Source organism: Plecotus auritus, assembly GCF_963455305.1.
Source record: "Plecotus auritus genome assembly, chromosome: 2".
NCBI classification, from domain to species: Eukaryota; Metazoa; Chordata; class Mammalia; order Chiroptera; family Vespertilionidae; genus Plecotus; species Plecotus auritus.
Genome location: NC_137771.1, coordinates 96,188,653 through 96,204,303, shown reverse-complemented (window position 1 = coordinate 96,204,303; position 15,651 = coordinate 96,188,653). Strand labels below are relative to the sequence as shown.

The following is a 15,651-nucleotide window of genomic DNA, read 5'->3' as shown; positions in this document are numbered from 1 at the left end:
AATCATAAATTCTTTAACTAAGCATAGCCCAAATAGTTAAGTACAAAAGCCACTGAACATATTTTGGGAAAATAATCTCTTCATTTGAAACTTAGCTGAATAAATATTGCGTTAGACCATGTGAAATTGCTGATTTTGATTTATTGTTGACCTGCAAAAGACCCTTTGATGTGGCTCAATGACATGATTGCTCAGTGGCTGCTACAGGTCAAGAGTCTTTAACTCCTGGTTAGTTTACTATGAAGATTTAACACTTGGAGGTGTATTTACACAATCAACATCAGCCTCCGGTGCACATGATGGAGTGCTTATTTTGGGTATGCTCAATATTGGCCCTAGAGATTTTTTTTTTAAGTATGCTTCTGAATTTAAAGTGGAAAAAGAGATTAGTCTCCCAAATATGTCTATGTGTTAATAGAAGAAAATGAGGGATTCTTTTGTGTATTAGATTGAAATGTATTTTATCATCATTATTTTGTTATGACCCTGACTGCTTGATAAATTATATGATTTTAAAACGTGTTTGATACATTTTTATAGGATGGAAGATGCTGATAATTCTGAAAAGAGTGTACATGAAGAAAATGGAGAAGTATCAGAAGACCAATCTCAAAATAAGCACAGTCGTCACAAAAAAAAGAAGCATAAACACAGAAGTAAACATAAGAAACATAAACATTCGTTAGAAGAAGACAAGGATAAAAAACATAAACATAAGCATAAACATAAGAAACACAAAAGAAAAGAAGTTATTGATGCTTCTGACAAAGAAGGTTTGTCTCCAGCAAAAAGAACTAAACTTGATGATTTAGCTTTACTGGAAGACTTGGAAAAACAGAGAGCCTTGATAAAAGCTGAACTTGATAATGAGTTAATGGAAGGAAAGGTCCAGTCAGGGATGGGGCTTATATTACAAGGTTATGAATCTGGCTCTGAAGAAGAAGGGGAAATTCATGAAAAGGCAAGAAATGGAAATAGGTCTAGTACTAGATCTTCCACTACCAAGGGGAAAATTGAACTTATGGACAATAAAAATAGTACAAAAAAGCGAAGTAAAAGCAGATCCAAAGAACGGACTAGACATAGGTCTGACAAAAAGAAAAGTAAGGGAGGCATTGAAATAGTTAAAGAGAAGACAACTAGGAGCAAATCAAAGGAGAGGAAAAAGTCTAAAAGTCCATCCAAAAGAAGTAAGTCTCAAGATCAAGCAAGAAAATCAAAATCTCCTACCCTTAGAAGGCGGTCTCAAGAGAAAATTGGGAAGGCCAGATCTCCTACTGATGACAAGGTTAAGATTGAAGATAAAAGTAAGTCAAAAGATAGAAAAAAATCCCCAGTTATAAATGAAAGTAGAAGTCGTGATCGAGGCAAAAAATCCAGATCCCCAGTTGACTTAAGTGGCAAATCCAAAGACAGAAGGTCACGGTCCAAAGAGAGAAAATCAAAACGGTCTGAAACTGATAAAGAAAAGAAGCCAATCAAATCTCCCTCTAAAGATGCTTCTTCTGGGAAAGAAAATAGGTCACCCAGTAGAAGACCTGGTCGTAGTCCTAAAAGAAGAAGTTTGTCTCCAAAACAACGTGATAAATCCAGAAGAAGTAGATCTCCACTTTTAAACGATAGAAGGTCTAAGCAGAGCAAGTCACCTTCTCGAACTCTGTCTCCCGGTAGAAGAGCCAAGAGCAGATCCTTGGAAAGAAAACGAAGAGAACCAGAAAGGAGACGACTTTCTTCCCCAAGGTAACTTGTTTTCAAAATGTTAGTGCTTTTTACCAATGCACCAGATTTTAAAGGAGAAACTAGAACTTGTAGACAATGGAAGATGAGATAATAATGAGTTATAGTTTTAGGTATAATCCATTCCATTTACTGTATTAACATTTGTACTTTTGTCATTGTGTATCTTGGATGGGGACAATTTACAAATACTGAACTTGATGATAGAAACTTTAGTTTTCAAGTTCTTAATTTAGTATCTAATTTGTAGACTCATTCCTTTAAATCCAAGTACTTTGACAGCTCTGTATACCCATTTATGGGGAGGGAGTATATTTCCTAGAGGGGATTATCACTTCATTGAACAATATAGGCTGAAATTTTCAACTTTAAAAAGTTAAAAAGGAGGTATCAGTTTTAAGGTTTGTGATCTGTCTATTCTCTTGAATTGGCATGATTTTGAATTCTAACTATAAATTGAAACTATAATTGCTTTTGGCTCCAAAACACAACGAAATTGAAAGTGGAAATATTTTTTTGTTAATTCAAATATTTAGAATCTGATTGTTGCAAAAAACCCTTAAGTTTAGGAAGAATGGTATAAGAAAGTATTTTGTTTTTTACTAATAATAATGAAAATAATTCATATTTGTATAATACATTCGGTCCATCAGTTCTTTTCTCGAATTCTCGTGACTCAGGGAAGTGACTGTCATGCTTAATTTATAAATGGAAAAATAGATTGATCCTATTTACTAGGATCATAGAAGTAATAAATATTTAAGACACAGAAAGGATTTTGGAAGGGCGGGGTAGGGAATTGTTTAGACTAGTCTCAAGTACTTTAGAAACAGATTTTTAAGTATCTTTATATTCAGTGATTAGGCATGTGAAATTATGGACAAGTTTCACTTAAGGGAATGTTGGCTTATTCTGTGTAAGGATATGAATTCCTGTTCATTTATTATACTAGGGGCCCAGTGCACGAAATTCGTGCACTGGCGGTGGCGGGGGCGGTCCCTCAGCCCAGCCTGCCCCCTCTCACATACTGGGAGCCCTCAGGGGAAGTTCTACTGAGGCGACCGGGCTGATCAGGGGAAGGCACCAGCCCTATCACCCTGCTGCTGCAGGCACTGCCAGTTACCACAGCCACCAAGGTGTTTTCATCAACACGGACTCCAGTCCCTTCACCATGAAAAAATGACAACTTTCTTTAGGCATTTTCAAGATGTGTCTTTCATAGGATATGACATTTCTTTTTTTTTTTTTTTTTTATCCTCACCTGAGGATATGTTTCCATTGATTTTTAGAGAATGTGGAAGAGAAAGGGAAAGACAGAAACATCAAAGTGAGAGGAACACTTTGATTGGTTGCCTCCTGCATGAGCCCTGACCTGGGCCCCAGCCAGGGAGGAGCCTGCCCTTGATCAGAATTGAATCGGACCCTGCGGTCAGCAAGCCTAGGCATTATCCACTGAGCCAAACAGGCTAGGGCAGGATATGACAATTCTTAGCCCTCCAGCAGTAGACCTTCCTTTTTTTCTCCAGGAGTGCAGTGGAAAAACCCTAGAACACCTTTTTGGATTTTTATACCCAAGTTACTAAGAATATTACCGGTGGCAAACAGGGAGCTTAGCCAATGAGCGGTCAGAAAAGGTATTTCCTCTGTAGTTCACACCAATCACCTCCGATCTCTGGCTCTGCCCCTGCCAAGGCCTAAAGCCTCCTGGCCTGGGCAGGGGCCCCCCAGCTCCCTCTGATCGCTCAATTGCCCGGCTCCACCCCTGCCCAGGCCCCAAGCCTCTGGTCCAGGCTTGGGGCCTGGGCAGGGGACCCCCAGCTCCCTCCGATCGCCCAGCTCTGCCCCTGCCCAGGCCCCAAACCTCTGGCCGGGGCTTGGGGCCTGGGCAGGGGACCCCCAGCTTCCTTGGATCGCCCGATCACCTGGCTCCGCCCCTGCCCAGGAGCCCCTTGGCTCAGGCCCTTCCCAGGTTGCTCAGGACCCACGGGGGCCTACCTCGGAGTGACCTGGGTGCTGAGAAAGTTCCTGGGATCCTGGCTGCTGGGCGCCTACCTATGTAAATTCACCTCCATCTTTGTTGGGTTAATTTGCATACTCTGATTGGCTGTGGGCGTAGCGGAGGTACAGTCAATTTACATGTTTGTCTATTATTAGGTATGATATTAACATTTACTGTATGGGTTTAAATAAATAAGCTAGAGTTTATCATATTTTTCAAGAAATTTCAATAATACTCTTTTTAAAGAGCTCTGTTTTAAAAGATACTCTTGACTCTACTTCTAAGTTACATTGTAATGAAATGGTCCCGTTAGTTTTCTTGCATTGAGGTAGTTGTTAGTGTTACTGATTATATTATGTAAAGTGTTTCTTAATGATCCTGGTCTCCTTCAATTTGCTTTCAGTTTGTGAAGGATATTTTGAAGAATTTATTAAGGACTAGAGTTTAGTTTTTTTAAACAAAAATTTTTTTAATTACAGAAGAAATTTTAATTAAAGAGAAATTAAAAAATGCAGAAGCATGTAAATTCTTTCCCTCTATTCTTCCACTGCTACTCCTAAGAGGAATCTTTCTAGCCCTTTCTATGCCCGTACAATTATATTAATGTTTTTTCTTACAAAAATGGAGTCATACTATTCATGTTAATAGTGATTTGCTTTTTTCATCAAACACTTCTCTGATAATACATACAGATCTTTTAAAATTACTTTTTAAAATTAATTGATTGATTTTTTTTTTCTTTAGCAAGAGAGAAAGAAACATTGATTTGTTGTTCCACTTATTTATGCATTCACTTGATACTAATGAAAATTTAGGTTGATTACAATTTTTCGTGATTGTATGCAAAGATATTCATGGGTGATGTGTGAGGTTTCTTTGTAAAATAAGTTCACAGACATGAAACTACAAACTTTACTGTTATGTACATTTACGTTTTAGAAAAATATTGCCAAATTTTCTTGTAGGAAATTTATACCAATATTTACTTCCATGACTAGATGGACTGCCCTTTTTATATTTCCTCTGCTCTAAGGTTGATGTTGATTGTAAGATGCTATTATATGTAATTGATGTGTTAAAAATAGAATTTTTTTCACAATAACATTTTTGCATGAGTCTAAAAGTTATATAAACATTAATGATAGAAAATTAGCATAATACCTAAAAGTAAAAAAAAATGATTTTAAGAAATCACTGTAATAGCATGCCCTTTTTTAAGATGTCCATTACATGTAGAAGAAATACATTTATTTTGACTTATTTACTTGTATTTGGTCCCCTTAAGAACACGACCTCGTGACGATATCCTCAGTAGACGTGAGAGATCAAAAGATGCCAGCCCGATAAGTAGGTGGTCTCCAACCCGAAGAAGAACAAGTAGATCTCCCATTAGAAGGAGGTCTCGCTCCCCACTCAGGCGGAGCAGGTCTCCTAGAAGAAGAAGCAGGTCCCCTCGGAGAAGGTAAAGATGTTACCCTTTTGTTTCATTAAACTCTGAATGTTTAATATAGTTTTCCTTCAAATTTAAATAAATCAGTGTTCATTAAAAACTCATCTTTTAAAAGTAGGACATTTTTTCTCTATTTTTTTAAGAGCTAAATATTTAATGAGCTAGGCTTAGGTGTTTGTTTTTTAACTAGCAGGATAAATCATCATAGGAAAATAAAAAGGTAGCCCAGTTTTCTGTCTGTCTTACAGTTCTGTACTTATTTTTCTGTTAACTTGTATTTGATCACCTTAAGAACATGGCCTCAAGATGATATCCTCAGTAGGCATGAAAGACTCTTTGGGCAAAAACCTATTTAATTTACCATAGTAGAAATCATTTTATATGAAGCACATGTGGTTAGTTGTTTAATCGAAAAGGTTGCCTTTAAAGCAGGGAATCCTTTTAAAATAACACATATACATTAAATATTTTAACCTAAAGCATAAATGATTGTTCATTTGCCAATCTTTTAACATTAAAAAAAAATCTTCATTGTTGAAAGTATTACATATGTCCCCTTTTTTCCCCCCATTGACCTTTTCTATTTTTCTAGCCCACCTCCAGCACCCAACCCCCACCCCAAGCCATCACCACCCTATTGTCTACATCCATGGGTTACGCATATATGCATATAGGTTCTTTGGTTGATCTCTTTTCACCCACCCACCCTCCCCCACCTTCCCTTTGAGATTCCACAGGCTGTTTCATGCTTCTATGTCTCTGGATCTATTTAATCTTTTAATACTTTTAATTGAACTAATACAGGAATAACATTTAAAGAGACAGTACACCAAAGGCTTATATTGCAACTACTGGATATATCTTTCCGTATCTATGAGTATTTTGTATCCTAGATTCCTAAAGTAGAAATGCTTTGTCTAAGCATGTGTATGTTTACATTTCTTTAAGTTATTGCCATATTATCTATTGATTTCCTACTTTTTTTAAAATATATTTTATTGATTTTTTACAGAGAGGAAGGGGGCAGGATAGAGAGTTAGAAACATCGATGAGAGAGAAACATCGATCAGCTGCCTCCTGCACACTCCCCACGGAGTATGCGCCCGCAACCAAGGTACATGCCCTTGACCGGAATCGAACCTGGGACCCTTCAGTCCGCAGGCCTATGCTCCATCCACTGAGCCAAACCAGTCAGGGCATGATTTCCTACTTTGGACAATTCATTTTTAATCTCACATGTTTCTCTTCTGCCTGATTTCATCACCTTTCTGTATGCTTCCAGATATAATCAATATTATTATAATAAGCATATTGTTCCTTGCTGAGCAAATAATTGGGGGAGGAGAGGACCTTCATTCTAATGCTTCTTGCCTTCTGGCTCCAAACTGACTGCTGATAGTGTTGTAGTGTAACCCCCATCTTACAAAGGACGCCTCAAAAAAAGATCGAATTATGGAGTCATTTATTAAAAGCCGGCAGCATACGAGGGAGCAAAAGTGCCCCAGACCTCGCAGCCCCGAACAGCTCGCCACATCAGGCTTATATTGGCAGAATATCACAAAAGTATCGATTATATTCTGGAATGAGGAACCTGTTTCGCGAAAAAGCATTTTTTTACAGAAGCGAAATTAAGCAACTTAGTTATCTAAAGTATCTACGAATCACTGAATTAACAGAAACACATTATCTGGGACCACCTGGGCAATTTAGGATAATTTGTGCTCTTCTGATTCCAGGACCACTGAGTCATCCGAAACTCAGTTATCTGTAGCTACTGAGACAATTTAGGATCACTGTCTGTCCTGGGTCCCAGAGGAATGTGCTTCGATGACCAGTGAGATCACAATCAATGGGCTTTCAAACCACCATCAATGGAGTTTTCAATCATACATAAGTTCAGAAAATCAAAATAACTTTTAAATGCGTACAGAACCCAAAACAGCAAGGTTAAAATATTAAACAGCAATTTTTACCCAAGTATGGTTGCTACCATACTTCAATAGGCCTCCTTATGCAGTTATTATTGTGGAATTTGTTTTCTTATCCTCTTGGTATTTCTTTGTTTTTCTTTTTGTGTTATTCCATTTCCTGTATCCAGTGTGTCTACTCATGTTTTACCTCTTTGCTTTGGTAATGAATCTCCAGGAGCTTCCTGAGAAAAGTATGTGGAAAGGACTTATATTTGGGGGTCTATGTCTCTAAAAAATATCCTTTATTCTCATTGCTGATATGTCAAAGGATAGAATTCTAGGTTGATGTCATTTTTTCTTAGAATTTTGAAATTGTCTTTTATTATTCTAAGAAAAAGAATTTTGAAATTGTTATGGTGCTGTTTTCTAGTTTCCAATATTGCTATTAAGTTCTATTCTGATGTTAGTTTTTACAGGACTTGCTTTTTTCCCCCTCTCCCTCTTTTTATAATAAATGCCCTGTGTTCTGAAATTTCACTATAATGTGCCTTAGTGTGTGGCTTTTTCTTTCCATTGATTTTGCTGGGCACTAGATAGGCCCTTTAATGCAGAATGATTATGGTTTCCTATTCTGGGAAATTTTCTCTCTTTTTTTGTTTTTGTTTGCTTTCTTTCCCATTTCCCATTGTTGTCTCCCCCCCTTCCTCCCATTGGACCTTCTGTATTATTCCATTTATTTTTTTTCTTTTTACTCATCTTTTTTGTTTGTTTTGTTCTACTTTCAGTCTAGATTTTCTCATTCTACCTTCTTACTCTTCTACTGATTTCCCCCCCCAAGCCCATATATATAAATATATATGTGCACATATATACATATATATTTACTGCTATATATATATGTGTGTGTGTGTATGTGTATATCTATTCCCAAGACCTTGTTGGCTGTTTATTTTTTTTTTATATATAACATTTTACTTTTGTTTTATGGAAATAGTGCCTCTTATGTCAAAGATAATAATGAATTTTTGTGGAGTTTTTTGTTCTTTATAGTCTTCTCTTACCTATACAGTTGACCCTTGAATAACATGGAGAATTCACGTATGAATTTCCGTTCTCCAAAAATTTAACTACTAATATCCTACTCTTGGCTGGAAGCCTTATCGATAACATAAACAGTTGATTAAAACATGTTTTGGCCTTGCCCATTTTCCCAGTGGTTAGAGCCTTGGCCCCTGGATCAAAATCAGTTTTGATTTCTGATCAAGGGCACATATCTCAGTTGCAGGTTCCCCAGCCCCCGTAAGGGCATATTTGGGAGGCAACCAATCAGTGTGCTCAGATAGCTGGATCTTTCATTGCTGCTTGTTCTGATTTGAAAGTTAGGCACTGCGGATCAGAGCTTTCTTTCATTTTGACCATGTGCAACTTGTGGATTAGTGGGTATCAGTTGAGGGTGATGAAGTGGGGAGGACTTGATCATATCAACAACTATGTATCTTTTCTTTTGAATGTGTGAGTTTCCCAGAATCCTCTCATCTCCTGCTGAAGAGGATAGATGTTGCTACCCTGAAGTTTTGGTTCTTCATAATGTCAACTTCTCCTTAATCCTATTTTCAGTAGAGTGTCTCTCCTGTACCTTGGGCCTGTTTTTACAACCAGCACCTCTCTATAAAATAAGTCTTAGCACCTCTATAATAAAAGAATCTTAAGTATTTTGCCAGAATGTGAAGTGGGGAGTGGCATTTTTTCTGAGTCAGGAAGGGGACTACACAGAATTAAGCTGTTCCTAAAGGCTTTCAAACAATTCTTTTTATCTTTTATCTCGAGTTTTATCCTTCAGAGGACGTAGTATCTCCAATGCTCAAGGCTTTCTGGGGTTTTGTGGTATATACTGACTTGTTTCTTTTTTTACCTTGTCCATTCCTATTGGACTAATATTTAGATCTGATCTTCAACTGCTCTTTTTGATTTGCACATTCAAGATTTTGTTGGCATCTCAGCTGTCATGTCTCTTCACATTTTCTTAGCCTGAAGATTTTCTTTTTAATTGTTCCTTTCACTGCTCTTTTGGTGAGGTTTCTGAAGAGATTTGAGATAAACACGGTGGTTAGATGTGATTAACAGGGAGTTTGCCGGTCCTTTTATAGAGACTCACACCTTTGTGTGCTTGGAGTGCCACATCTTTCTAACATAAACTGTATCTTTAATGTTTGAACTATAATAGTTTCTGTTTGTTTAACATGAGGCATTTTACCTTTAGGCATTTATAAAAATATCTGAGGGCCATATTAATTAAACTGAATTTTATCATATTTGTCCATCCCATACCTTATCAGCAGCATCTTTTTAAAAATCAGGTTTATTGAAGTATCATTTACATAAAATAAAATTCACCCATTTTGGTGTACAGTTCATAAGTTTTGACAAAGAGCTGTATTACCAGGATAGAGGGGTGAAATGACTTGACACAATTGTCAAGATGTAGGACATTTTTTAAAAATATATTTTTATTGATTTCAGAGAGAAAGGGAGAGGGAGAGAGAGTTAGAAGCGTCAACGATGAGAGAATCATTGATTGGCTGCCTCCTGCATGCCCCCGACTGGGGATTGAGCCCGCAACCAGGGCATGTGCCCTTGTCCGGAATCGAACCTGGGACCCTTGAGTCCACAGGCCAAGGCTCTATCCACTGAGCCAAACCAGCTAGGGCAAAATGTTGAACATTTCCATCACCCCTGTAGTTCTCTGTGTTCTGGTGTAGTCAATAAGTAGGGTAGCTATGTTTTATTTTCAGTTAAGCTAATTATTCCAATCTTTTTGATACTATGTTATTTTACTTTAAATTTTAATCAACTTTTTTAATACTTTATTTTTAGAACAGTTTTAGATTCACAGCAAAATTGAGCTTTTGAAAAAAAAATATATCATCTTCTCTCAAATAGGGACAGAGGTCGGAGAAGCAGATCACGTATGAGAAGGCGGTCTCGATCACGGGGTGGTCGTAGACGTAGGAGCAGAAGCAAAGTAAAGGAAGATAAATTTAAAGGAAGTCTTTCTGAAGGAATGAAAGTTGAGCAAGAATCTTCATCTGAAGATAAGTAAGAGTGGAATTTTCCCATAATTTTCTTTTTAGAGAAACACTGTTTAATTTTTATTTTCCACCTGAATATTGTAAGTGAGCCCATTAATTTGCTTCTGAATTATTTGCCTCCCCATTTGGCAATGTCTGAAAATATTTTAGGCCATCCAATAGGCAGAGGCCAGGGATACTGTTCAACATCCTCTAGTACACAAAACTCCCCCCAATAATGAATTGTCAAAATGTCAACAGTACTAAGGTCAAGAAACCCTGATTAGAGCTGGGTGATGAGAAAATTAAATTGGGAAAAGGTGTTATACCTAGATCTTAACACGTTCAAGGTCCAGTATGCTTCTTCTCCAGTGGACATTTAACAGATGATAGAAAAGGCTGCACTGGAAGGGATCATAAAGATTGTAGGAGTTCTATAATGGATAGTCGGGATTGGTCAGGGTCAGTGTTTGGAGGTAGAGCTACATTCCCCTTCAGATTGTATGTAAATGTTTGCATGTGCATTTTTGATGGAGAAAGATGTATAGCTTTCAAAGGGTTCTATGGCTCAGAAAAGGTACCAATTTATCTGTCCCAGCCTTCTTGTTTTATAGATGTGAACACTGAGGATAGAGGGGTGAAATGACTTTACTAAGGTCATGGCAGAGCCAATGGTGACATTTTTTTAAATTTAAGGATCTTCCTTTTGTTCCCAATTTTGGTGCCATGAAACAAATGAGGAGAAAAATAAGACACAGAAGGTTAAATTACTTGCCAGGATTTGAAACCAGGCACTGAGACAGTTTAGAAACGAAGACAAAGAGAGTAAGGTAGCTTAAGACTTTAGCTCAAATTTACAGATGACCGACCTACATTTTCCAGTTTTTATTTTTAAAACATATAAAATTATGGTTTTGGTATCTCTAAGGATGTTTAAAATTAATGACGTGTATATATGTGTAATTTTTTTAAGCCTCGAAGATTTCGATGTAGAAGAAGAAGATGAAGAGGCCCTAATAGAGCAGAGAAGAATACAAAGGCAAGCAATTGTTCAGGTATGTGATTTTAGTACAATTTTGATCAATCCACCTTAAATAATCAATATTTTAGTAAAATAAAGGTTTTTTACTTAAAAAAGTAACAGTTCAATAGGGCTTGAAAAAAATGGTAGTTTCTTAATAAAATTGAAACCTTTTTAAGGTAATGAATACGAAAACCCTCGTAAATGAGTATAGAATAAATTGGAGGAATTTCATTTAGCAAAAAATTATACCTGTTACTAGTTGAAAGAAAACAGAACTTTTTAATGTTTAATAAAATGGCAGATTTTCGAATGCAAATGTGATTATTTCAATGGAATGTCTGAAAAGTAATTTTTTTTTTTTGAAGTATATTTTTATTGATTTCAGAGAGGAAAGGAGAGGGAGAGAGAGATAGGAACATCAATGATGAGAAAGAATCATTGATTGGCTGCCGTCTGCACGTCCCCTACTGGGGATCAAGCCCGCAACCCAGGCATGTGCCCTTGACTGGAATTGAACCCGGGACCTTTCAGTCCGCAGGCCCATGCTCTATCCACTGAGCCAAACCAGCCAGGGCTGAAAAGTAATTTTAAGATTAGTTTAAAGCTAGGTGATTTTAAAAATGGGTAGAGCCTTAGCCAGTTGGCTCAGTGGATAGAGCGTCGGCCTGTGGACTGAAGGGTCCAGGGTTTGATTCCTGTCAAGGGCACATGCCCGGGCTGTGGGCTCGATCCCCAGTAGGGGGCATGCAGGAGGCAGCCAGTCAATGATTCTCTGTCATCATTGATGTTTCTATCTCCCTCTCCCTTCCTCTCTGAAATCAATAAAAATACATTTTTTTAAAAATGGGTGGGAAGTGCTATACATTGTCCTTGATATTGTAATTTAATGATAAGGTGAGCTGCCTTGGAAGTTTGTCTCTTCTTCCTTGGCCATCCTAAGATAAAGCCATGGCCACTAGAACCTTTGTGGATGACAGTCCCTGTAAAGTGCCTTCTGTCATCATCATTAGAATTTTCTTCTAATGATGGGAAAGTGAGTGAAGAAGTTGAAATGCAGAATTCTGAAATACATGAAAAATGATAGATATTTTTTACATTATAAGGAGGACAGCACACAGAAGAACAGTCATGGCAGCTCACCTAAACACACCTAACAAACCATAAATCAGTTAATGGTATGTTAGAGTGACAGAAACAACTTAAGTCACCAGAGGCTGTAGGGCAAAACTGGAATTCCAGAGGAAACTTACCTTTTGTGGATCATTGAAATTGTTGTTATTGAAGTGATATTCCTAAAGACTTGGTTGAAATTTTTTTTGGTTTTGCCCAGGTCCACAATCCCTTATCTCCAGCCCTCGGGGCCAGATGTGCTTCAGACTCAGAAATATTTGAATTTTAGAAAGGTAATATGGTGCATTTATGTACATTAGCCCCATCCATGGGTCTAGAACAGCACCCCATCATCAAATACATGAATATTTCTGCAGCAAGGCTTATTATGTTCATGCTGGGGGAAATAAATAAAGACTATAAATAGTATCATTACTGTTTTAGTCAGCTTTGCCACCTAATGAATGTGCACCATACATAAAAAAACTATTTTAGAGTTTAGTGGATTTTGGAATTATATAAGGGATTGTGGATCTGATTCAATGAAGGCATCAATACCTTTTAAAAGTTTTAACATTATTTGACTTTGTAATATAGCACCTCTTAGCAGATATATTTAGATAGCATCAGATTTTATGAAAATAATGGACTGTATTGTTATTACAGAAATATAAATATCTTGCTGAAGATAGCAATATGTCTGTGCCATCTGAACCCAGCAGCCCCCAGAGTAGTACTCGTACACGGTCACCTTCTCCAGACGACATTCTGGAAAGGGTAGCTGCTGATGTTAAAGAGTATGAACGGGAAAATGTTGATACATTTGAGGCCTCAGTAAAAGCCAAGCATAATCTAATGACAGTTGAACAAAATAATGGTGAGTAAGTTAGATTCTTATTTTGACCATGCTTTTCTCTGAATTTTTAGCTCTGTAATTTTATGAGAGATATTGTTTCGGGATGGGGAAAGTGAAAGGATTTAAGAATGTTACTCCTGCCAAACTTACAGTAATACAGTATTAATGTATCTCAGTGACGTTTTCTGTAGATGTTTTCTATTTGTATAACCTCAACAGTATATTGAATTCCCTCATATTCATAACCTTGTGGTTTACTTGCTAGAGTATTTTAAAGCAAATCCTAGCCAAGATTTCACTTCATCTGTACATATTTCAGTTTGTATCTTTGTTAGATAAAGACTTAATGGCTGGTTTGAATCAAAACCCAAATAAGATACGCATATATTTGGGGTATATAAATAGTTGATTTCTAATGTCTTAAGTCTTTCTTAGTCTTAATCGTTTTTTCCCCTCCATTTCCTACCCTCCCCACCCCCCATTTACTTACTTATGAGGATACCAGGGCCATGTGTTCTGTAAACTTTTCCATTCTGATTTTGTTTGTTCACATTCTTATGTCTTTTATCTCATTTCCTGTGTCCTCAGTATTTCTTGAAAACTAGTGGTTAGTGTTAGAGTTAAATGGATTTAGGCTTAATTTTTTTGGCAAAAATATTTCATAAGTGGTGGTGTGTACTTTCATCATTACATCAAGTGATGTGTGTGGTTGTCTTAAGTTTTCCATTCGTTGGTTACCCCAAAGTGTAGTTTGTACAGGAAAAGGCAGGATAAATGCTTGATTATTTTTCTTTATTAAGCAATTTTTAGTATTGAATAAAGTTGGTGCCATAGTGCTTCCACAGATGACCAATGAGATTTTTGTTGGGTTTTAGTTGGTATCATTTTCTACTTGTATTACAATGCATTGCTGTCAGTTTTCTTTTTGAAGTTCAGATTGTTCTCTCTTTAGCTAAGATAGGGAAGGAGCCCTTTTAAGTTGGTTTCTAATGTTTTTTTTAACCCAAATCCTGCAGTATTTAATATTTTCTAGGTCAAGTTCAGCAAACTCTGTAAAAGGTCAGAGAGTAAATTATTTTAGACTATTGTTTTCTGTCCCAACTACTGAACCCTGCTATTGTAGTACAGAAGCAGCCACAGCTAGCACGAATGAATGAGCGTGAATGGCTGTGTTCGCAAAAAAGCTGTATGGACACCGAAATTTGAATTTTATAAAATTTTCACGTCACAAAATAATCTTCATGTTTTTCCCTAGACCTTTAAAAATGTACAAATGGGCCAAACAAAAATAAGTCAGGGGCCAAATTTGGCCCAGTCTTTTATTTTCTAACTCCTGTTCTACCACAGTAGGCTATTCCACCTTGTGCATATCTTGACCCAGAACAGAATCAGCTATTGCTCCTGGTTCCTTTAGTAGGCAAATATTTAGAGATCTTAGGGCAATTTGAGGTGCCCATTACTCCTGGGCCTTTTTTGCAGCCAAAGCTAAAAAAATATACATTTTTAGGAAGGAGAAATTTATACTGATATTGCCAATTAAGTTTGAGATTATAGAGTTTTTATTAAATAATTTGATTTTCTATTTCTATATTTTTAAATGTGAAAAACTTGGTACCAATAACCTGATAACTCAGGTTATTTTCAAACTTTCATATATACAGAATTGTCCATATGATTATCAATATAAAATGTACTGAATGCACTTTGAAATTTAATAGTTCTTTTTGTTCTTATAATGCATTCCAAGGTATATATAGTCACAACTCTGTTTTAAAGTTGTACTGCCAATTTGATAGGTTTAGGTTTATTTGCTTTTTAATAATTTTCTTTAAAATTATCAAAATATCTTTCATGCGTATGTATTTGTGTTCTACCTACACAGGCACAAAGAAAAGCACACTAGTATACACATTCATCTTTATGAAAATAACTACTTCTTTTTATAACTGCATTTTATTCTAATGTAATGAATGTGCTATAGTTTATTTAATCTACCTACACAGGCACAACAAAAACATATTATAGCAAAGCCCTAGCCAGTTTGGCTCAGTGGATAGAGCGTCAGCCTGGGGACTGAAGGGTCCCGGGTTCAATTTCCGGTCAGGGCACATGTCCGGATTGCAGGCTTGACTCCCAGTAGGGTCATGCAGGAGATAACTGACCAATGATTCTCTCATCATTGATGTTTCTATCTCTCTCTCTCTCTCCCTCTCCCTTCCTCTCTGAAATCAATAAAAATATATATATTTTAAAAGTATACTATATATACTCATCTGTATGAAAATATCTTTATTTTTTATAACTGTTATCTATTCCAATGAAATGAATGTGACATAGTTTATTTAACCTCTCTTCTAATGGTATATATTTGAGGTTTGTCCAGTTGTTGGTTATTTATTGGAGAGTTAGTTAGAATAGTGTTGTGCATTAAGTCATTTTTCTTTTATGCTTGCCACTGTATCTTTGAGATGGTTTCTTAAGAAGTGAGATAGCTGAG

The 15,651-nt window shown here is 36.7% G+C and overlaps 1 protein-coding gene across 4 annotated transcripts in view; it reads left to right on the top strand.

The window, feature by feature from the left end:
* Positions 1-15,651, top strand: part of PRP4K (pre-mRNA processing factor kinase PRP4K) — a 50,406-nt gene that overhangs the window by 13,198 nt on the left and 21,557 nt on the right. For 3 of the 4 annotated variants that reach the window (XR_013959934.1, XR_013959935.1, XM_080656212.1), the window contains exons 2-6: positions 541-1,740; positions 5,022-5,198; positions 10,037-10,192; positions 11,138-11,219; positions 12,965-13,175. Coding sequence is in view for 2 of the 4 variants with exons in the window: in XM_080656212.1 (XP_080512338.1) it covers positions 541-1,740; positions 5,022-5,198; positions 10,037-10,192; positions 11,138-11,219; positions 12,965-13,175 (1,826 nt within the window). In the remaining 2 variants the exon portion in view is untranslated. Of the gene's footprint in view, positions 1-540; positions 1,741-5,021; positions 5,199-10,036; positions 10,193-11,136; positions 11,220-12,964; positions 13,176-15,651 lie in introns of all 4 variants that reach the window. The other variant, XM_080656213.1, reaches the window with a different exon arrangement.